Source organism: Camellia sinensis, chromosome 6, assembly GCF_055761805.1.
Source record: "Camellia sinensis isolate YWXY chromosome 6, ASM5576180v1, whole genome shotgun sequence".
NCBI lineage: Eukaryota > Viridiplantae > Streptophyta > Magnoliopsida > Ericales > Theaceae > Camellia > Camellia sinensis.
The window spans coordinates 204484775-204508459 of NC_138966.1; the positions used below are offsets into that span (position 1 = coordinate 204484775).

Sequence of the window (23685 nt, forward strand, 5' to 3'; positions counted from 1 at the left end):
ATATGCTAATGGGTGTACCACATATGACTGTTTACTGTACTGAGCAACTGAAATACTGATTGAAATGAACTATTTTCATTACTGTAAGGACATTCATTCCAAACCCCTTTACGCTTTATGTTATTCACTGGGCTTTAGCTCACTGCTCATATATATATGTAAGTGTTCAGGCACCGGACCGCGGCTAGGAGCGTCGGGGTTACTCCAGTTTTGTCAAGCCAGCCTATGTGCCTCACTGCGAGGTTCCGAGCCTAACTGTTAAGGCTTAGGGGTGTTTTAGAGTTCCCCCTTCTGTACTGTCTTACTGTTCTGTATAGACTGAATGTTTATCGTACTGTTATGCAGGGATTAAGTCCCTAGTCTGAATGATTGTAAATATTGTGCATACTGTTCTATACCGTTTATGTATGAATGTATGAAAAGTCTTTGTGCATGCAGACTGTCACAGCTCATTGGGCATTGTTTCTTTACTGTATTGGCTTCCGCCGGGCCCTGTACTCTGTTTTACTGTACTACTGTTCTGCAGGCCTTCGGTAATCTCGGATTACTGGCCGGTTACGGTGCTAAACCCATAGGGCCGGGTTTGGGTCGTGACACTAACATTACTGCATTCCATGGATGCACAGTTCTGGAAAAACCAAAAAAAAAATTGTTATAAATGTTCGGAAATACATAGTCGAGCTAAATTTGAAAGTTCGACTGTTAAAAACTAAACAAATGCCATAAGTTCGGAACTTATTAACCGAACATGTGGACTATGTTCGACACTAGAAAATCGAACAATTAGAACTTGTTCGGTTTTAGATAGTCAAACATGAGTTTTGTTTGAATCTAAGTATCCGAACGAATACAAATGGTTTACCACTCAGCAAGTACACGAAAATGAAAAAAAAAAAAAAAAAAAAAACCTAACATTTTCCTTGTTCCATTGTTCAAAACCAATATTACAAGATGCATCTATTATTCAGTCTAATCAAGATCTTCAATAATACGTATATTTTTAGTTATTTCTTTAAGGGTTTTTTATTTTTGTTTCAGAATTTTTGAGTTCTTGAGAGAGAAGATATGTGAGTAACATTTGAGAAGAGAGGTATGTATTTTATTCATTATTGTTCTTTATGGTAATTCTACATAAGATATGTATCATAATCCTTTGTACTTTGTAGTCATCTTACATAATATTATAATAAAAAATAAATTAATTAATGGTGTGACTTGAGATAAAAAGTAAAGTGTAAATAGAAGCACCCCACCACCACCACCAATCTCCCACCATTTCCACCTTTCCTCACCCCTGCACCCTTAACACCCGTCAACACCTTCTACCACCAACATTCATACTAGACCATCACAGGCACCACACAAACCACCGCCTACACCACACTTGGTAGCCATCCAACCACATAATCCACAAAACCTCATCTTCATACCCCCAGCTCCACAACCACCACAACATCTCCAAATCCCCCAACCCCTGCCACTCCACTTTTGCACCACCTCTGCCAAACCGCCAATCCTCGCCACAATGCCTCTGCCACCACTCCATAGCTTTCTTAAAAGCTTACAAAATTTCTTCCCCATCCCTTCTCCACTCTCAATCACTTCTCTCCTTTGAATCCCTAATTCGATTTCCCAATCTGAGTGGCATCCTCCATTCCTAACAAAATCAAACCCCTAGAAACCAAACCAATTGGGGGAAGTGATCATGGAATTGAAGGTAGAGATGGCTGTCAGGGGTAAGTTTTCTAGCTGCTTTAATGTACAACATAATTAAGTATCCCCAAAAAATTTATTTATTTTTCAGGTCCATCTTTTGCTTAATACCTCCAACTCTTTTACATAATTGACATTTTCTTGTAATTAAAAATGAACTCAGTACATAGATTTACATAGTATTTCCTTCCGAAATCTAGAACCATACAGATCATCCGTACATGCTACATTTTATCTCATGAACATGAATTTAAAAAAATATATATTGTCGTCAATAATCGAGGAAACTACTACCTATTCCCTATCTTAGCTTGATCCGTACTTCAAACGTTCCCATATGAAGGGCTCGAAAACATAATCAACTTCAGGTGAGCTTTTGAAGAGAAGAGCCACACATACACAGACAGCAGCAATAGCCACCATTGAAAGCATTGCTGGTCTGTAGGTAGCCAGTGATGTTCTGTAACTGCCATATGGCATCTTCTGTTGACATAGCCTGCAATCTCGCTGAATTGGCTTCATTTCATTCTTCTCGGTGTGAAAGCTAGCAACTTTCAAGGACTTATGCACATCCATCAGTTTCTGCTTGATGTTGGATTCTAAGAGTGCACCAGGGATCTCAAGCACTACGTGCCCATTTCCTGATTTCTTCCTGTTGATTTTCATCTGGACCAGATGAATGTAGGAATGGTAACCTCGCAGGCATGCATAATCATTTGGTGTCATTCCCATACTGTCACGGGCACCCTTCCATGCTTCAATTCCCACCTGAAATGTGGCAATCAACATCAGCACAGAGAATGTTTTCTTCTTGGAGAACATGTTAAAACATGATGTCCAGGCACACATCAAGGGACATAAAATTTCATTTTTTATACATCAATTTTCAGCATCATCCTGATTGAGAAGTAAAATATCTATTTTTCCGTAGTAAAAACTGATCATTCTGATCCATTTAACTTCGAAGCTATGACCCATCAAGGGACAAAATTATTGGTTGGCAAAAAATGCAGAGCACCAAGTAGAAAGCAAAAAAAATTCAAAACTTGTGTCAGGTGGTCTCCAATTGTCTAAGAAGCACGACACTCCAAGATGGGTGCCACGTCTGTTTCAGACACAGTGGGCATATGTTTATCCCCACATGTCCGACATGCCACGTGGTATATCAATTTTATACATATATATATATATATTTATATTTCTTTTTGTAGGACACATTAAGAACACTTCATAAACACGCGTGTCCTATGCTTGGACATGCCTCAAGATACCTTTATAAGTTTTGTTTTTGTAAGATTTTAAAAAGCTGATTTGGGGTCAAAGTAAATTATATGGAAATAACGAGGAAAAAATAGAAAAAAATACAAATATACCCACATATATTTTCAAACCTCACATATCTATGTATCCTAAATTTATATTCATACACATGGTTAAAAAAAATAGATTTTTTTTTTTGGTTGTATCCATGTTGTGTTTGTATCCTAATTTTTTGAGAATCACCGTGTCCCATGTCTGCATCCATGCTTCTTATGTGAATTCTAAAGCTTCATAATGCAAGTAAACAATCATAAAATATACTAGGCAAGGAGACAATACCGATCCAGGATCATCGGTTAAAGCATCCAACACACTCTCTGAGCCATCAATACCAGCAGCTATGTGAAGAGGAGTTAAACCCCCAGGGCCGATGGCATCTGGTCTAAATACATTAACATGCTGCTTCTGTTCAGAGCCTGGTTTATCCATAACTCCATCTGGGATGTATCTCAAAAGGACTTCCACCATAGATCTGCAATTTCTCCGCACAGCTCTGTGAAGGAGGCTCATGTCAAGCAATGCAAGTTCAATGGAAGAATGTTCTCCTGCATCCACGGTACCATTAAACGCAAAGCCCAAAAGTTTCTTCACTACAGCACACCAGTCATGCTCAATGGAGAACTCCATTAGCCACCTGAACCGTTTGAAAGAAAATAGATCCAAATTGGGATCCATGTGATCCAATCTGAACTTCAACTGACTTCTGTGAAGAAGCCAACCCATTTCGTGTATGAAGTCCATTGCATTATTCCTGGCTTTTATCATTTCAGATTCTGCATGAATGTCATCAGCAATCTCAGCCACCTCTATTGCACTCTCAAGAGTACAGATCTCAGAGCAAACATCCTGTTCTGTGACTATAAATGGAAAGAAGCTGTTGCTGAGACTCTGGTCCTCAACCTGAAAGGAGTAAATAACAGTTCATAATTCAGATAATAGGAAAAATTGTGGCATAGATAGCATACCCATATGTTGTGTTGCTTGAATGAGGGCATACTAAAAAAACAAGTTCAAAAGCCTAATTTTGGAAGAGGTCAACAAACCAATGTTAGCCAGGATGAGCTTACCTCAATAAATCCTCTCCCAGTGACATTTGGTATAGAGCAAGAAAAGCTAAGGCACTGGATCTCATCACCATCAACAAATGTATCACCTACCTCCATCACGTCGGAACAACTTTCCTGCACCAGATACTTCCCTTCTAGTGCACATAGTAACCTGAAACAGAAAGTAGAAATAACTTTGCAAATGTGCAATGACACAAAAGATTGCAAGAAAATCAAAATAAAACCTGAAATGCAGAATGTTGCCTATATGACTAGTGTTGATGAACATGTAACGTTAATAAAGGGTACCTTGTATTAGACCGGGACAGGTTGAAGCCTCTAACTAAGAACTGAACTCTCTCAGAGAAAGAAACAGCAATCGGTTTGATACTCAAGATACTGCGATTTTTATGGCATTTAAGAGGTAACAGTGTGTCCAAAACAATCTGACCTGTAGAACAAACAAGAGAAACAAATTAGCCTACTATTAGAAGTGTTGCTGCTCATCCCGGTGACATGATATTAAAAAAGTAACAGCAGAAAAGACATAAACCATAGAAAAGCAAAGAACAAACCATCATATATAAATGCTGCACGTTGCTGCACCCTAGTATACACCCACCCTGTTCTCCAGAAAGAATCAATTGATGCATCAAGAAGCCTAGTCAAACTGGAGCTCAGATCACAGTAAAGCTGTACACAGCAACAGTAACTTAAAGCATTAGAAGGGATTTTCCAGGATGAGGATTAGCAGTATCTATTCATAGTAATGACAGATAGGCTTACCTCCTCCCATGTGGATTTCCCTAATCGAAGATAGATCGTTAATATGATACAGCCAGGTCTTATGTAGCTTTCAATTTCAGTAGGACTGTGAGACAACCAGTCAAGTATCTGAAAATTTGAAACAATTAACAAATAAAAAATCCGTTGAAGTAACATTAAACAACTATATTCAAGTAACTTCACAGCACAAAGATACCTGTTTCCGCAGTACAAGAGGGAAATCACTTGGATCTTTTCCAAAGAGTTTAAAAACAATTCGATCTGTGCGACTCTGAAAATTAGTCAGCAAAAAAAAAGGAGATAAGAAGAGAAATCCTCAAGGCCAAAAACAATTGACATAATCCTAAGAAATAATATGTTCATAAAATGAGTGTAGTTAAGATGAAAATGCATGGATGGATGTGTCATAAGACTAAGAAATATAGAATAAAAAATGAATATATTTGTGAAAAAAGTAGGAGTAGCACCAATTGAAAATAAGTTGTGAGAAAACATGCCAAGATGGTTTGGTCTTGTACAATGAGGACCTATAGATGCAATTGTAAGGAAGAGTAATACAATCACCATACATAGAAATGCTAGGGGAAGGGGAAGAGCAAAACTAACATGGGATGTGCTAGTAATAAATGTATGAATTTATTTAATTTGACTGAGCATATGGCCCTTAGCAGAGCATATGGGCGAAAAGAGATTCATGCAACCGATCCCACTTGATTGAGACACAAGGCTTATTTTGGTTTGGTTTGGGAGCATGCTCCATTCGTGTTGATTATTACTCTATGCAAAAGTTAACAAAAGTTTTTTAGTAGTTACAAAGCATAAACTGAAAATGTAAGACCATGAGGATTGAACAATAAATCATAACTATAGATTTTATAAATTTAATTAAAATAATTTAAAATAAACAGCTTTTATGTAATAGGAAAAGACACCTAGGGTGAACCATCCAAGTACACTAGATTTCTCACACTGCACAAAACACTTGGCAAAACTGAGCTCTCATATTAAATCAATTAAAGAAAAGAATGACTCACAGATTTCTCTTTTAGCCAGAAAATAAAACAACAAATTAACAATAATTTTAATCTATGAATTGCCATCTCTACAGCCTTAAGTGTCCGTCAGTTTCTTTGCCCCCAAATGCACCATATCAAGCACATGGGCGCCACCACCCAAGCTCTCCGCAATCTATTAAAATGACATCTCAGATAAAAATATCACCTCTAAGTCATGCTAACAAAAGTAAACAAACTTTTATCAAATAACAGAACTCACAGCCATGGTAACAAAAATTGCAAAAATTCCACATCAAAACATTTAATCGATGACGGAGCAACATTTATGATATATGGATAATTATATTCATCAATCCACGCTAGGTGTTTCACAGTTAAATTTCAAATTTCTATTAGCAACCATTCAGTGAAATGCAATCACAACAAATTCATACCTGAGCCTCCCCACTGGAACTAGATGGTGACTGGGTGGATGTGGAGCCGGAAATCACACTCATCTGAGGAGGGCTGGACTTCTGACTGCCATGAGGAACCCATAGAGTGCAATCAAGAGAGCCAATCCCCAGATTTACAGGAGCATGATAACCCTCCAGGTTTTCTGCGCAGTCTTGAGAATCATCGTAAACAGTATTCAAGTCTATGTCATTCAATTTTATCCGTCCCATTCCATTTTCCGGGACACTTGCTTTGGCTGGAATGCCGTCTCTCACAGGACATGGAATTGCATATGGAGTTGGAAGCAGTCCATCCTGTGTATTGTTTGCGAAAGTTCTCTTCTCTGTCCCTTCAAATGCAGATACAGTCGCACATTGTCCATTAGGCCTCAGAGGATCCTGAATATCAATGCAATCATCCATCTTAGAAGTAGAAGCAAGAACTGAGTTGTATTGAGGACCATTTGAAATCAGATCTGAAACCTTTTCTGGAGTTGGAAGACATGTCGCAGCATTATGTGAATCTTGAGAACCAGGCAATAATCCAGATAAGTTTGTCCCATTAATTGAGCCAGCAAGACTAGAAAGGTTACTCAACAGATGGGATAGCAGATCCTGATCCTTCGTTTGATCTGAGCTATTAGCTGCATTTCCATGGAGAGCACACCCTTTGAGTTAAAATAAATGTAGCACAATGACTTCAAAAGGGAAAAAAAAAAAAAATTGAAATGCCAGATCATTAATTCGTTGCGGTTCTCAAAATTTTGAATTCATTTTTCCTTAAATTGATTTAACCATTTCCAAAAATACAATATGTTTATGCCTTGAACACCAGATCCAAACAGGTGCATAAAGCACCTACACTGTAGCTATTTTCTTTTTCTTTTTCTTTTTATTTTCTGGAAGGGGTAAATAAGTAATCAATGGCCTTCATGATTAGGTGGACCTGAGAAGCCATAAATGGATCTATCCCCATCATAATTGAACAAATAGTGGAGCACACTATTCACAACACCAGGTCACAAACTACCACATAACGCCTTGCGCTGGCAAATAGGCTACCTTGATGAATACATTAGATTGTGCTATATATAACTTAACATTACAAATGTAGAGTTTCCAGATGCAAGAGTTGTGACCAATTAAATCGAGGAATTCAACATAGAGGCCTATAGAGGCTTACCAGCAAGGGACCGATTAGAACAACTGACGATTTATCAATGCCATTGCAGAATAGCCTGTTAAGTGGCATGGCTTAAGTGCCTACGTAGTATCGGAAGCAATTTCTTTCATTATGCACTAAGAAAAATTCAGTCTACAAACTTCTAAGTTCCCACTGCAAGTACCTTTCTTTCTTATTTAGACGGAGGGGGAATTTAAACTCATGTTTGAGACTGTGGAGAAGTGGTTTGGAAGTACCCTTATGATCCTGGGGGACGCTCGTGATCCTCAGCTAGCCACCTGAAAAGGAATGAACACTCCGGTCGGGGGTGCCGGAATTAGCACTCCAACGGGCAAATCAGTCTCTACTCTCTGGATTACTTGTATTTTAAGTTAAGCGTAATGGTTCTCACATACCTTTCTCTAATTGATGATCCTGTATTTATATTATTCTCGTTGGGCCCTAGGGCCAGGCCCATCTGCGATCCTTTACATGTACTCGGCCTTTGTTCTATTGATTGGAAAGCCGATTATTTTATTCGGCTCTTCAATTGACCAAGATCAATGCCGAATAAATATTATGTCCGGACTAGACTCGTCCATTCGTCCCTATTGATCCAATGAAATTCGGCTCCCACAATTGCGCCCCAAACACCCCACTAGCATCAGTTAGTCGGCGTGTTTGGCTTCGAGCCTGGAAAGTCAAAAATTCGGCGGTTAATCCTCCTCCCAATGCATGTCAGAACGCGTACACGCTTTTTGGTCATTATAACGATTTCCCTCCCCTTCATACACTGCCTCCATTTAATGTGATTTAAAATTGTTTCTTCGAATGTATGTTTTGAATACTCAAAAATATCTAGTTCGCCTTCTAGTGCAACTCCTTCACTTCGCGGCTTCTGCAACTCCTTGTTTCTCGTTTTCCCATTCATCTCCTGTAAGTTTTCTTCTCCTTCACTTCCGATCCCACTTCCTTGTTTGCTTTTAGTTTCCCATAATCCTTGGGCTGGCCAGGATGCAAAAACATCTGAAGGAGCTCCTTTCAGCGGATCATATCTCCGGCTTTCGACGCCATTTTGCCATCCCCAATGACTTCCATCTGTCACTTTTGGCAGACAGCACCATTGATATGGAGAGAGATGATGAGAGCACAATCGTCTTTCTTCTCCTGTCAATTGCTGAGGGCAGAATCCGCTTTCCCCTTCACCTATTTTTGAGGGCCGTTCTTCGATACTGGGGTCTAATCCCTTCCCAGCCCAACGTGAATTTTTTCCACATCATAATGGGGATTGTAGAGCTAAACCGGCGTCCTAGGATTAATTTAGGTATACCCGCCGTTCGGCATTGTTATGTCCTAGCCAAATCTACTGGCCGGCTAGGACACTACTTTCTTGGAACCAAGGATACTAATCATCACTTAGTGACTATGCTTGCCAGCTCTGGCATGCGTGTTGATGACGTGATGGTCGTTGTCCGAGGCAATTGAGAATTCGGCAAGGGTGAAGATCGCCTAGACCCCGTGCCAAGGCGAAAAGGCAAACCAGGTGGCCGATTAGATCACTTTTGTTTCTGTTATTACAATATCTGTATTCGGCACTATATACATCTAATCGCTTTGTTTATGCAGGTAGTGACTTGAAGAGAGCATTGGTTTCAGACGACGACGCTGTGCTTGCAGAAATTAAAACCGCGCTACAGTTCGTCGACCGTCCAAACCTTCAAAAACAAGGGAGGGCAACCCACATTCTCCTGTGGTACGAGCCGACTTACACGACATTTTCGGCGACAGACAACATTCCAATCTCGCGAGGCGACAACCATCTTACAGCCCTTATCTTCCCCAGCTTCAAGAACTTAAGGCAGATTGGTTTAGAAACATCTGATTCGGAACACGGAAAAGAACAAGCGGCCAAACCAATCGCCGAGGACCCGGGCTAGTTAGCAGCGAAAGTTGACGAAGCTCTTAACTCGGCCTTTGAGGAAGCCGGACTCAACTCGTCCGACCCTCCGTCCACATCAGGCCGAGGGGACGCCTCCTTCGAAGATATTTTTACAAATTTGGGAGACCTTCCCGGTGCTTATTCTGAGGGTATGGCTGGGGAAAGTCTCACGCAGTTGGCACGAAAGAAAAATGCCGAATGCATAGCCGCCCGACGGAAAGCCGAGGCCATCCGTTTTGGACCTACCCCGACTGAATCCTCCAAACCTATTATTGTAAAAGAAACGGCTCAAGTTCATGTGGCCGAGATGGAGAAGGATGCCGAACGGCCGATTCCAAAAGATCAGGCAGAAAAACGTATCGCCGAGAGCGAGGTCGGCTCTGAGGAGAACCCCGTTGATAAACAGCCACGCTTAGAGGAGTCGGGTGTGGTTACTCCTTTTGTTGTTGAACCAAAAATAAAAAACATGCCGATCTCCTCCGAAGCTTCGGCCTTGAAAAATCCAGCTGTGGCATTGAGCTTAGCTGCCTCGGTCTCATTGCCGGCTGACAAGGCAACCTTTCGTGCCGAGCCGAATTTGGTAGCAATAGCATTAGCGGCCCAATCAGCCCTTCTGGTATGTGACTTGATCCTAATTCCTTGTTTTGGTTTGGTTTGCAGACGGTATTTCTTGGTATGTGATGATCCCAACTCCTTGTTTTGCAGACGGTTAGAAGGATAGCCGAAATAGGCCGCCGCCAGCATGATGCCGTTGAAAGAATTGGCCGTTTGAAGTCGGAAGTCGAGGGTGAGAGGAGCAGAGCCGAGTTCGAGGCAGCAAGAGCCACAATGAAAAATGCATGAGCCGAAGCTGAGAATGAGAGGGCGTGGACTGCTGACCAGCTCAAATCCAACGCGGAGGAGAGGGCAAACGCGAGCGAGGAATCGCTCAAGTTAGCCAAGGAAGCGCTTGCCAAGCTGGAGGCCGAATTGGAAGAGTCAAAGAAGGCTGAGGAAAAAACCGACTCCAAGGCTTCCGCGGCGTTCGAAGCTGGGAAGAGTGTCGCCCTTGAAAACTATGTAGAAGAAGTCCCCAAATTCGAGAATCGAGGATTCAAACACGGCTGGCTCAAAGCCCTTGCTGTCGCTGGAGTGACATTGGCCATGCCAATTCCATACGAGCAAGTGGACGTTGAGCCACTTGAGTCTGATCCTGATGATTGATTTGGGAGACATTTTAATTTTGTTAGGAATTTCAATGTATGTTCTTGTAAACATGTTTTGTTTTCTTAGTAGACATCTATTTGCTTGGGGTAATCTTCATGTATAAAATGATGACTATGCCGTATTCAATTTATGAATGAATATTTCCCTTGCCTTACATTATTTCCTGTATTTAATTGTGGTTATCGATGAAGATTACTGTTTGTTTTCGGTATTTTGGGTAAAACTATTGCCGCCTATCGTGCGGTAGATAAACGTTCGTGTACACTTGCCAATTAGATAACTAAGGGTTAATAAATGTGATCAGATTAATAAATGTGATCTTGCCGAATATCATTAGTTTATGGGGGCTTAGGTTTTTGACCGATCAGATTAATAAATCTGCCCTTACCCCAGTCAATGTATGAACTCCGAAAGCCGAATATCATTAGTTCATGGAGTGGCTGCGGCACAAATCGATCGGCATCGGGCTTAAGTATTTGGCCGATCAGATTAATAAATCTAGTTCATGGAGTGGCTGCGGCACAAATCGATTGGCATCGGACTTAGGTATTTGGTTGATCAGATTAATAAATCTGCCCTTACCCCAGCCAATGTATGGACTCCGAAAGCCGAATCTAATTAGTTCATGGAGTGGCTGCGTCACAAATCGATCGGCATTGGGCTTACGTATTTGGCCGATCAGATTAATAAATCAGCCCTTGCCCCAGCCAATGTATGGACTCTGAAAGCCGAATCTAATTAGTTCATGGAGTGGTTGCGGCACAAATCGATCGGCATCGGGCTTAGGTATTTGGCCAATCAGATTAATAAATCAGCCCTTGCCCCAGCCAATGTATGGACTCCAAAAGCCGAATCTAATTAGTTCATGGAGTGGTTGCGGCACAAATCGATCGGCATCGGGCTTAGGTATTTGGCCAATCAGATTAATAAATCAGCCCTTGCCCCAGCCAATGTATGGACTCCAAAAGCCGAATCTAATTAGTTCATGGAGTGGCTGCGGCACAAATCGATCGGCATCAGGCTTAGATATTTGGCCGATCAGATTAATAAATCTGCCCTTGCCCCAGCCAATATATAGACTCCGAAAGCCGAATCTAATTAGTTCATGGAGTGGTTGTGGCACAAATCGATCGGCATCGGGCTTAGGTATTTGGCCGATCAGATTAATAAATCTGCCCTTCCCCCAGCCAAAGTATGGACTCCGAAGGCCGAATATATCTTCTAGATCGGAATGAATCAACAATGCCGAATATTGGTGGTTGTAGGAGTGCGCGCATTGATAATGTCGCCTCGGGAGTGGGGTGCACTCCTGAGTGATTGAAAAGGGGGTGAGAGATTCCGTCTGAGTTTCATAAAGTGACTCGATTCTGCTTGTCCTCCGTGGCCGGAAAAGTGTGAATGTCAACCAGACTTTTCTTTAATAGTAAGGGAGAGGGCAGGACTCTGGCGGAGCTGGACTCATCAATGAATCGAGGTGGCGAGCCTCCCCGTACGGGAGGTAAGGCATCTTCAGAGCATGAGAGGCGCCACTCTCCGCATCGACAAAGCAGGTCACCGAGGAAGGAGAAGTGCCAGCGGGGGAGCTCTCCTCGTTTGCAAAGTGAGGCCAGTGGACCACCACACCCATTGAGCTTTTCTGCTTTTGTTGGGAACAAACTGATGACAGAGGCAGATTCCATCATCCGTGACCCGAACATGGCGGTCGAATTTGCACGACAGATCTTTCCGCCAGAAGTCTAGCAGTCAATGGTCGGTTGACCTGACTTCGAGGTGTTACGAGAGGGCGTTCATGGGGCGGTGAAAGGGTTGTACACTGCCTATGAAATCGACATGCGCCTTCATGCTGCACGACGAGAAATAAAGAAGAAGGATGAACGCATTCGAAATTTGGAAGCTCGCGCGGAAGCGGCTGAGCGCGAGCTAATGAAGATCAAGGCCGGTCAGACATCACCAGCAGGACAAGCTAACCCAGTTGTGGAAGAAAGGGTGACCCAGCGCCTTATCAGTAATGCAATTGCCGATCGTGATACGGCGAGCATGCTTGCCATAGAGTCCGCGAAGGGGAGGGCTTATGAAAAAGGCTTCCATGAAGGCCGGAAAGTAGGGATAGAGAAGAGCTCGCCGAGGAAGTTTGCCGATGTGAAAATCGTGGATTTAAGCACGGTTGGATCAAGGCACTTCAAGCCGCGGAGGCTCTCCGCGCAGCGGACGTTGTTTCGGCGTTACCGCTGTACCAACGTGATCACCTCCCCTTTTCCGCCTTCGAAGTCGAGAAGAGTGACGATGAGGGAGACGCAGGATAAAAGTAGACATTGTAATGCTCAAAGTAGACATTGTAGACATTGCAATGCAAAATTATGTAATTATTGGCTAATTGAATAATAGTACATTTTTTACTTCAAGTGTTTTCAAGTGTTAGCGTACTTTTTAATTATATTAGTACACTGCATGCCAATCGATTAATCTAATGACACATTTTATTTTGAATGTTCACATGTTTCAGCCTACGTTTATACGACATGTTTCACCTCACGTTTATACGGCTTGCCCCATTTCTTTTTGAATGTTTACATGTTTTAGCCTTCGATTATACGGCTTGCCCCATTTCATTTTGAATGCCAATCATGCACTAATGGGGATCTGAATCCGAAGACTTGGCCAATCGTCAAATCCACGAAGGGTGCTCCGAATCCAGAGGCTTAATCAGCCCAGAGGTGTCATGCACTAATAGGGCTCCAAATTCGGAGACTTGACCAATCTTAATCGACCAATGGGGCTCCGAATTCGAAGACTTGGCCAATCGTGATATCCACGAAGGGCGCTCCGAATCCGAAGGCTTAATCGGCCCAAAGGTGTCATGCACCAATGGAGCTTCGAATTCGGAGACTCGGCTAATCGTGATATCTACGAAGGGTGCTCCAAATCCGGAGGCTTTATCGGCCCAAAGGCGTCATGCGCCGATGGGGCTCCGAATCCGGAGACTTTATTTGGCCAATCGTGATATCCACGAAGGGCGCTCCGAATCCGGAGGCTTTATCGGCCCAAAAGCGTCATGCGCCGATGGGGCTCCGAATCCGGAGACTATTTGGCCAATCGTGATATCCACAAAGGACGCTCCGAATCCGGAGACTTTATCAGACCAAAAGTGTCAAGCGCCGATGAGGCTTCGAATCCGGAGACTTTATTTAGCCAATCGTGATATCCACGAAGTGCGCTCCGAATCCGGAGGCTTAATCGGTCCAAAAGCGTCATGCGCCGATGGAGCTCCGAATCCGGAGACTTTTTTTTTGGCCAATTGTGATATCCACAAAGGGCGCTCCAAATCCGGAGGCTTTATCATAACACTTTTGAACTGAATTTTGCAGTGAGTAAACAGGAATCTTTGCTTTACAAAAGTGGAATGTGTACATGATGAACCATTCAAAACTAGTATTATTCCCCACAGGTCGGGTTCAATAATAGAATTTACATAAGTGCGTTGAGTTCCAAGGCCGTGGCAGACTCCTTCTAGACATGTCTTTGAGCCGATATGCCCCTACTCCTGCGATGGAATCGACCTGATAGGGGTCGTCCCAGTTAGGACCCAATTTTCCATCAGCCGGTTTCATGGCAGCTGGAAGTACTTTCTTCAGGACCAACTCTCCTGGTGTGTAGCGGCGCAGCTGAACACGTTGATTGTACGACTTAGCAAGCTGTTGCTGGTATCATGCCATGGACGCAAGGGCACGGTCCCTTCGTTCTTCAATCAGAATCAAATCCAAAGTCAGCATCATGTCGTTTCGGCCCAAATCAAAAACTTGCGATTTTAGGGTTGGGTGGTCGATCTCCAGGGGTATGATCGCCTGGGTTCCAAAGCATAAAGCAAACGGCGTTTCCCTAGTGGATCGCCTCGACGTAGTTCGATGAGCCCACAATACGCTCGGCAATTCTTCGACCCATTTGCCTTTAGCTTTCTCCAGCCTCTTCTTGATGCCGTCCAAGATAGATTTGTTAAAGGCTTCGGCTTGACCATTGCTTTGTGGGTAAGCCGGCGTGGAAAAGTAGGGCCGGATACCATACTTGCTGCACAGCTCTCGATAGACGCCACAATCAAACCGGGTGCCGTTGTCTGAGATAAGTGCTCTTGGAATGCCGAATCGTGTTATGATATTTCTCCATACAATGCGCTTAACATCAGCATCTCGAATGTTCGTTAATGCCTCCGCTTCGACCCATTTTGTGAAATAGTCTGTCACGTCGATCAAGTATTGCTTGTTCCCTGGGGCCCTCAGCAATGGTCCGACGATATCAAGTCCCCACTGGGCGAACGGCCAAGGACTAATGATAAAGCTTAGCTCTTCAGTAGGCAGATGGGTTAACAGGGAGAACTTCTGGCACTGTTCACATTTTTTCACATAACATTCGGCATCAATTCTCATTGTCGGTCAATAATACCCCTGTGTTATAGCTCGATGAGCCAAAGAGAGCCCGCCAGAATGGGGACCACAACTGCCTTCATGTATTTCAATCAGAAGCTCTTCGACTTTCTCCGGATGTACGCATTCCAGGTATGGACCAGAAAAGAATTTTTTATAAAGCTTTCCTTGCGGATCCAAGTAGTATCGCAGGGCTTTGTTTCGTAGTTTGTGCGCTTCTTTCTTGTCCACTGGGAGCTGTTCGAAAGACAGGAATACAGCAATGGGGTCCATCCAACTCGGTCTTGACTCTATGACATTGACCTGGACTTCCTCCGAAGGGCCAATGCTTGGCTCCAGGATGAAACCCACTTCGATGGTCCGTTTAATCTCTGAGTTAATGGCGGAGGCTAGGCAAGCCAGGGCATCTGCATGTGTGTTCTGATCTCGTTTTATTTGATTCAATTCATAATGGTCAAATTTTGCCAATAATGAATTAGTCGTTTTCATGTAAGCTGCCATACGGTCATTTTTGGCCACGTACTCCCCCTTTAGCTGATTGATCACTAGTTTTGAGTCGCAAAATACAAGCAAACGCCGAGCACCCAGAAAATGTGCATTCCGCAAAACGACTAGAAGGGCTTCGTATTCGGCCTCGTTATTTGATGCTTCGAAGCCGAGTTTGACGACCTACTCAATTATTGCGCCGTCGGGGGCAATGATTACTACTCTGGCTCCACTTCCCCGTTGATTGGATGATCAATCACAGTACAACTGCCAAATGTCCCCAACATAAATTCTCCAGTTTGGCTTAGGTTAAATTTCATCAGTCTTGAAGTCGGCAAGGCCCTCAGTGAATTCGGCCACAAAATCGGCAAACACCTGTCCCTTAATTGAGGTTCTAGGCAGAAACTGAATATCATACTGGCCAAGTTCAAGTGCCCACTTTGAAACGCGCCCTGATGCTTCTGCACTACGGAGTACCGACTGGAGGGGGTGATCTGTTAGTACCCCGATGGTATGCCCCTGAAAGTAATGCATCAGCTTTCTCACTGCCATGACAAGGGCTAGAATGAGTTTTTCCAATGGTAGGTAGCATGTTTCGGCGTCAACCATTGCCTTGCTCACATAATACACTGGCCGCTGCTCCCCCAGCTTTTCCTTTATCAGTACGGCGCTGGCGACCCGGTCGGAAATTACCAGATACAAAATCAGCGGGTCGCCTGCTGAAGGTGTTGTCAAGAGTGGAACTGATCGAAGGTAGGTCTTGAGGCCGTTGAAGGCGGTTTCGCACTCGGCGGACCATTCAAATGCCTTGCCCTGCCATAGTGTATGAAAGAATTGTCGACAGCGATTTGTGTACCGACTGATGAACCTGTTGAGTGCGGCGGCCATCCCCATCAACTTTTGAACCTCTTTCACTGAACGAAGGGAGCCAAGCTCCAAGATTGCTGTGATTTGCCTCGGGTTGGCTTCGATTCCTCGGTGGTTGACAATGTAACCCAAGAATTTGCCAGAGCCGATCCCAAACGCACATTTGGAAGCGTTCAGCTTCATTTTGTATTTGCTTAAAATGCCGAATGTCTCTTCCAGATCGGCCAGATGAGTTTGCTCTTCTTTGGACTTGACGACCATATCGTCAATGTACACTTCCATAGTGTGGCCGAGTTGCTCCTTGAACATGACAGTGACTAGTCTTTGGTAAGTTGTCCCTGCATTCTTCAGCCCAAAAGGCATAACCTTATAGCAATAGGTTCCTTTTAGGGTGAGGAATGCAGTTTTGTCTTGGTCCTCCGGATGCATGGCAATTTGATGATAGCCTCTGTAAGCATCGAGGAAGCTCATGCGCTGATGGCGTGCCATTGCATCTACGAGTTGATCTATTCTGGGGAGGGGAAAACAATCCTTAGGGCAGGCTTTGTTTAGGTCCATGAAATCAATACACACACGCCAAGTCCTATTTTTCTTCTTTACAACCACAGTATTCGCAAGCCATGTAAGGTAGGTCACTTCCCTGATTGTCCCGGCGTCAAACAACCGGTCAACCTCTTCAACAACGGCGACAGTGTGCTCTGCGGCTGACCGCCGGCTTTTCTGAATGATGGGCCTGCATTTAGGGTCAACATTTAAACGGTGTTGCGAAACAGACGGATCTACACCCGGCATCTCATATGGAGTCCACGCAAATACATCAAGGTTGCCGAGCAGGAAGGAAATTAGCTGCTATCTGTCGACTTGATTCAGGGAGGCGCCGACCATAAAGAACCTGTTTGGGTTTTCGTTGATTTCAACTCGATCTAGGGCTTCCGTGGCCTATTTACTTGGGAGCCGCCCAACATCGTCGAGGCTCTCCCGATCCATCACCTCAATAGAGTTCACTTGCAACTCCTTTGGAGTCTTTTCAGCAAGGAGACAACATGCTTGTGCCGATTTCTGGGAGCCACGGATTTCCTCAATGTCGCGTTCTGTCGGGAAGCGTAGCAGCTGATGATAGGTGCTTGGCATGGCCTGCATAGCATGCAACCAAGATCGCCCCATGATGAGATTATACGGCGATGGCAGCTTGACGACCAAGAAGTCCACATCCACTGTTCGGGAGCCCGCTCGAACGGGTAGTGTGATTTTCCCCAACGAGTATTTTGGATTGGCGTTGAAGCCGAATAGTGGATAAGGAGCGAAAGAAAGATCCGATTCAGAGAAGTCGAGTTTGGTGAATGTCTTTTAATACATAACTTCCGATGTGCTCCTTGGGTCAATGAGTACGCGCTCAATGATGAATCGGTTTACGCGTAACTCGATTACCAAGGGATCAATGTGGAGAAGTGTCACTCCGGCCAAATCTGAATCATTAAAAGCAATGCTCGCAGCTTCATAGGGCCGTTTAGCCGAAGTGAGTTGATTTTGAAGGTCGGGATTCGACTGAATCGTATGCACCGTGGATGACATTGGCAGGCTGTATATCATGTGGATCACGCCGAGTGGGGGTGAATCCTGTCTTAAGGCTATTGCTTTGGTTAAGTTGGCTTTTCGAACGTACTGTTGTAGCCGACCATCTTGTATCAATTCCTCTAGGTGGTCCTTCAATGCATAACAACTCTCAGTATTATGACCATGATCCTTGCGATACTCGCACCGCCTATCCCGTTTTCGCGTGTCAGGAGGTCCCACCATTTTCGACGATCATTTGAAGAACGGAAGGTATTGGATTTTGGACATAACCACGCTAATCAGCTCTGACAACTCCGTATATTTCTTGTCGGTGCGCCTTGTGCGCCTGCTATTGACTTGCAGTTGTTCATTTGCCCGGTGGGAGCATTGGTCGCTTGATCGACGAGAATCCCGTCTCTTGTCTCGTTTAGCCCGATGCCGTGGTTCAGGGCTCTGAGATGGTACATATTTTAACGGCTAAGCAAGTTCAGAAGGAGCCGTCTTATTGGCCACGTGCTTGATCGACGAGAATCCCGTCTCTTGTCTCGTTTAGCCCGATGCCGTGGTTCAGGGCTCTGAGATGGTACAGATTTTAACGGCTGAGCAAGTTCAGAAGGAGCCGTCTTATTGGCCACGTTTCCAGCTTAAACCCGCAAGGCGTCATCTTCCACTTTACAGTATTCCTCAACTTCCTTCATCAACGACCAGACTGTTTTGGGAGGCCGTTTGGTCAAAGAGTTGCGGAGGGCACTGTCGGGATGTAGCCCTATCTTGCAGGCGATGATGGCCATGGAGTCATTGCAAGCATCATCTACCAGATTAAAACACTCCCAATACCGCGCTGAATATGCACGAAGGGTTTCCCCCAGTTGAATCTACATTGCCCAAAGGGAATCAGCTTGCTTTGGCTGGACCTCATTAGTGATAAATCTTGTTCTGAAGGATTTTTAGAGTTGGTGAAAGCTCTTGATCGAAGCCGACTCCAATTTATAATACCACCTGACAGCCAGTGGTCCCAAACTGCTCGAAAATATTCTGCACATGAGAGCCTCATCGTTTGCATGCAACGTCATGGCTTGCTTGTAATGGCGGATATGATCGGTGAGGTCCGATTTTCCGTCGTCCAAGGTGAATGATGGTGCTTTGAATTTCTTGGGTAGCACTGCCCTTGTAATTCGTCGTATAAAGGAATCATGCTGGTCTTCTTCATTTGAACTGTTTCTTCTTCGCTTATGCCTTATACGTGGACTCTCTTCAAAGGAACTGGTAGTTTCGGGTCGTCCCTTCTTCTTGGGCTCCGGGGATAATGAGTCGGAGTCGCTATCGGTGTCTTGTTGTCGGGCTCGAGGTCGTCGACCACCTGCCCTCAGAGGTCGTTCCGAATCTTGGCGTATAGCTTGTTTGGACTTCGCCACTTCCAAGGCCAAATCCTGCCGGAGACGTTCGTTCTCAGCGATCATGTACTCCAATCTCTGTTCGTTTTGCTTTGCTTGTTCCATGATCACTTGCATTGTCTCATGTGCTAATGTCGAGGGTGAGGCGAAGTTCAAGGCGCGTCTTGCGGCAATAATCTCCTGTCCAAGCATGTTTATTGGAGTGAGGTCGTCTCTCTGTGTGGTTTCGTCAGTGACTACCGGAGGGTCTTCCATTACGCCTGCTATGGATGTATTTGAGTATTCCCACAGACGGCACCAATTGTGGAGAAGTGGTTTGGAAATACTCTTCTGATCCTGGGGGACGCTCGTGATCCTCAGCTAGCCACCTGAAAAGGAATGAACACTCCGGTCGGGGGTGCTGGAATTAGCACTTCGACGGGCAAGTTAGTCTCTACTCTCTGGATTACTTGTATTTTAAGTTAAGCGTAATGGTTCTCACATACCTTTCTCTGACTGATGATCCTGTATTTATATTATTCTCTTTGGGCCCTAGGGCCAGGCCCATCCTCGATCCTTTACATGTACTTATACTCGGCCTTTGTTCTACTGATTGGAAAGCCGATTATTTTATTCGGCTCTTCAATTGACCAAGATCAATGCCGAATAAATATTATGTCCCGGACTGGACTCGTCCATTCGTCCCTATTGATCCAATGAAATTCGGCTCCCACAGAGACACATAGGAATTGTACAAATTACACATAACAGTCTGAAGAATTGTAACAGTAAATGATAATCACAATCAAATGTATAGTAGGCTTCAATATTATGTATCTCTAAAATCTCTAACGTTGGCAAATCCATTGAGAACCCTTAAATAAGAGAAAATCCCAAAACAGAAACTAAAGAAATTAGCTTCTACACAATTTATCGATATAAGAACTAAAATTAACCCAGCGGTATCTCGTGCAACAATTTCCAATGCATTCAAGTATATCTGAGGTCCAATAAATTTGCAATAATTCGACCCATAATACAACTTCAGAAGTCACTAAAGTTTAATCACGGTTGAACTTTTGAAAGCTTCTGAAACTCAAGTTGGCATTTTCAACTTTTCCTTATACCTTAACATTCTCATTGTGTACTTCCACATATTTGATGATCAGATCAAAAGATACTAATACCTAGTTAATTAACAGCACTTAAGAGGATTCCTTCCAACAAATTAAATGAAATCTCCAGCACAAATGCATTATGAAAGACATGCCATTACAAAAATAGTGAAACACAAAACTTCCACCAAACAGCCAAGCCTAGAGGTTCAAGCCTGGCATTACATCCTGCAATTCAACTTCACAAACTCTTTTCTTTCACCAGTTTATCCTTTTATTCATCCAACTGAGGTAGGTGGTTAGCGGAAATTAAATCCTCATCCAGAAAATTAAGGTTCTTTAGATATTATCATCTGCACCTTAAGAAGAGAATTGCTAAGACAACTATATATTTATAATCTCATCTACCACAATCAATAGAAAGCAATTTAATAGTAACAGTCAATAAAATTAAAAATCACAATAACATTGATATAAATAACGGCTTCCAGAAAAAATAAATAAATAAAATCATCTGCACAATCAAGTCCTGTCATGTTAGTGTAAAGAAGCAAAGTACAAAATTTTCAGTTAGACAGATACTTACTGTGCATATTAGAGAGAATCCTCAGCAGACTAATGAGCAAATAACTACTACCATGCTCATCATTCAAGGAACCTCCACTAACCACATTTTCCGGGTGTGTCTTTCTTCTACGTTTATTATGGCCTGCCAAACGCCTGCGACAACTTCTCTTTCCTTCATCGAACTCTTGAAGAACATGAAACCTGCCCATAGGCAATAAGTATACTCAAAATGTATCCAAATCTTCATGAAAAAATACAAAACGCCTCGTACAAGAACATCTTGCAAAGAATATTAAATCAAAATTCAGGATTTAAGCACAATTAAATTTTGTGACGTCTGATTCTGCCTCATTTCGGTTCATGTGATTAGCATAAACAACTGAATGGAAGGCCAGGCTTGTACTTCATGACTAATCCAAAGATAATCCTAATTCTTCTCTGTGCAATTAAGCATATACTATAATAGAAAACCTTGAAAATAAATCCTCATACAAGAACTGACCTGCTACACTGCTGACAGAACCGCTGCATAACATTTCCCACCAATGCTCTAGTGGCCTTGGAATGCATATCACAAACCTTGTGTCGTCGGTGATAATCTTTGGCATTAGTCAAATCAACTTGACAATCCTCCACTTGACATACTGCACGGTTCGAGGTAGATGCAACCACTTTGCTCTTCTTCCCACACTTTCCCACAGATTTTTCCATCTCGGCTTCTGTGATAGGGTACACTTGCCCACCAAGCTTCAAATTAAGGGACCCAGCTCCATCATTAAACTCTTCATCCTCAACAACAACCACCCTCCTCCGTTTCTCCAATGCTCGCTTCCCTTTCTCATTTCCCAAATTGGTTTCTTCCGAACAAGATGATGAACTTTTTGACAAAGCGGTATTAATTGGAATTTCAGACACAACCGGGAATAACTGCCTACTCCGGCAATCCGATGGTACAGAATTAAGTGGAGCAGCAGTCAACAGATCCCCGTCCCATTTCCAATCATTTAAATCCCATTCCATACTCTTCTTCCCAACTGCCTTCAAATTCGGAATCACCGGACCATACAAATGATAAGCCTTTCCTCCAAATTGAGCCTCCATTAGTCAAAAATCAGAAACTCAAAACGTAAAATTTTTATAATTTTTTTTTTTTTTTTAAATCCCAGATTCCAATTCCACAGAACAAAGACACCGAATCCAACAACAACCCCAAGAGAGCACAAAGATGAAGCTGTACAATAACAAGCCTTAAATAATGACTAGTAACCTAAATTCACGAAAAAGTGAACCAGCCAAACGCCTTCTAATCAGCTTAAAAAGGCCCCCAGAAATCCAAAAACAGCCCAGCGACACAACCATGAGTCCAAAGAAGGGCAAACCACATGCCCAAATTAAACCCTTAAATTAACGAGTGATTGGCTCACCAACATCATAACAACAACCACAATCTCTAATTTCCATTAGCAAAGAGCACTCTAAGTTCGATAACACACCGTCATGAACAGAAATACTAATCAAAATCAATAAATTAACTGTAATTCAAGACCTAAAAAAAAAAAAGACAAGAACAGAGAACCAACTTGCCGACAGAGGTGGTGGTCGTGGTGGCGACGCTGGATCCGAACAGCTGTAGGTGGTGGAGTTGCGTATCTGCCAAGATCGGCGGCGATACACAGAGAGAGGGAGAGAGAGAGGGAGAGAGAGAACAGCGAGGTGAGAGATGAGATGAGGTGCTGAAAGTAGAGGCGAAAATGAAAAAGGTGCCGAGGGCTGATAGCTTAATAATACGAAATTAAAGAAATGAAGAAATGTTATACTCCTATTAAATTAATACTACGATACACTTTTTTTTATTATTATTAATACTACAATACACTTTTTTTATTATTATTAATTTAAATTTATTACTAGTATTTATTTTATTTTATTTTTTGAACAGGATTTATTACTAGTATTTTATTGACAGGAATCTAAACCCGACGTGACGAGGTCCATGTGTCTCTCTCTTACGAAGTCACGTTTTATATACGGTACATATATATATATATACACTACACTAATAATTAAATTTTACTACTATACTACTACACGCACATAACATGACTCATTTTTACGCACTTTTATTTGACTGCGTACGGTACTCTAAAAATTGGAGGCCTGTATACAATTTTCGAGAGTATTAGAGCGGGATATGACAGGGTTGTTTAAGAGCATCCCAACAGATTTGTTATATCTACCTTTTAGATCTTTTGTATAAATATATATATATATATATATAAAAAACCAATTTATTAATTTATTTAAATTATATTATCATTTTATTTTATTTTTAATTAATGTATTTAGTTTCAATTTCTTGAATTCAATTTTTTAGAAATTTAATTTTTTTCATTTAGATGTATCTAAATTATAAAATATTTTAAAAAATTAATAAATACACAAAAATATGAAAAATGTATTGAATTTTCATATATTTTTGTATTTTTTGGTATTATGTGAATTTTTTAAAGATTTTTTTCACATATATTATACTTTTTAAGTGTATTTATGTTAGGTGCGTTTAAAAATTAAAAAAAATTACTTAAAATATTAAAAAATTAAACGAAAACAAAAAATATAAAAAAAAAAAGTAAAATTTTTTGAAAATAAATATTTTTTCTACTCCTCAAAACAAACCTTAATCAAA

The 23685-nt window shown here is 42.4% G+C and overlaps 1 protein-coding gene across 4 annotated transcripts; it reads right to left on the reverse strand.

Moving 5' to 3' along the window:
• Window positions 1–1833: 1833 nt before the first annotated feature.
• Window positions 1834–22864, reverse strand: LOC114308902 (squamosa promoter-binding-like protein 1). Of its 4 annotated transcripts, XM_082875896.1 has the most exons (12): window positions 22580–22793; window positions 21502–22474; window positions 21019–21200; window positions 6799–6959; window positions 6316–6714; window positions 5062–5136; window positions 4866–4973; window positions 4655–4772; window positions 4389–4530; window positions 4101–4251; window positions 3313–3933; window positions 1834–2481 (listed from the first exon to the last, which is right to left on the reverse strand). In XM_082875896.1, the coding sequence occupies exons 2-12, from the start codon at window positions 22098–22100 to the stop codon at window positions 2020–2022; spliced, it is 3018 nt and encodes a 1005-aa protein (XP_082732022.1). In that variant the 5' UTR covers window positions 22101–22474; window positions 22580–22793; the 3' UTR covers window positions 1834–2019. The 4 variants fall into 4 exon arrangements, with proteins under 4 accessions (XP_082732022.1, XP_028110481.2, XP_028110429.2 ...); XM_028254680.2 differs by having other exon boundaries at window positions 21502–22864; XM_028254628.2 differs by having other exon boundaries at window positions 6316–6959.
• Window positions 22865–23685: the final 821 nt, after the last annotated feature.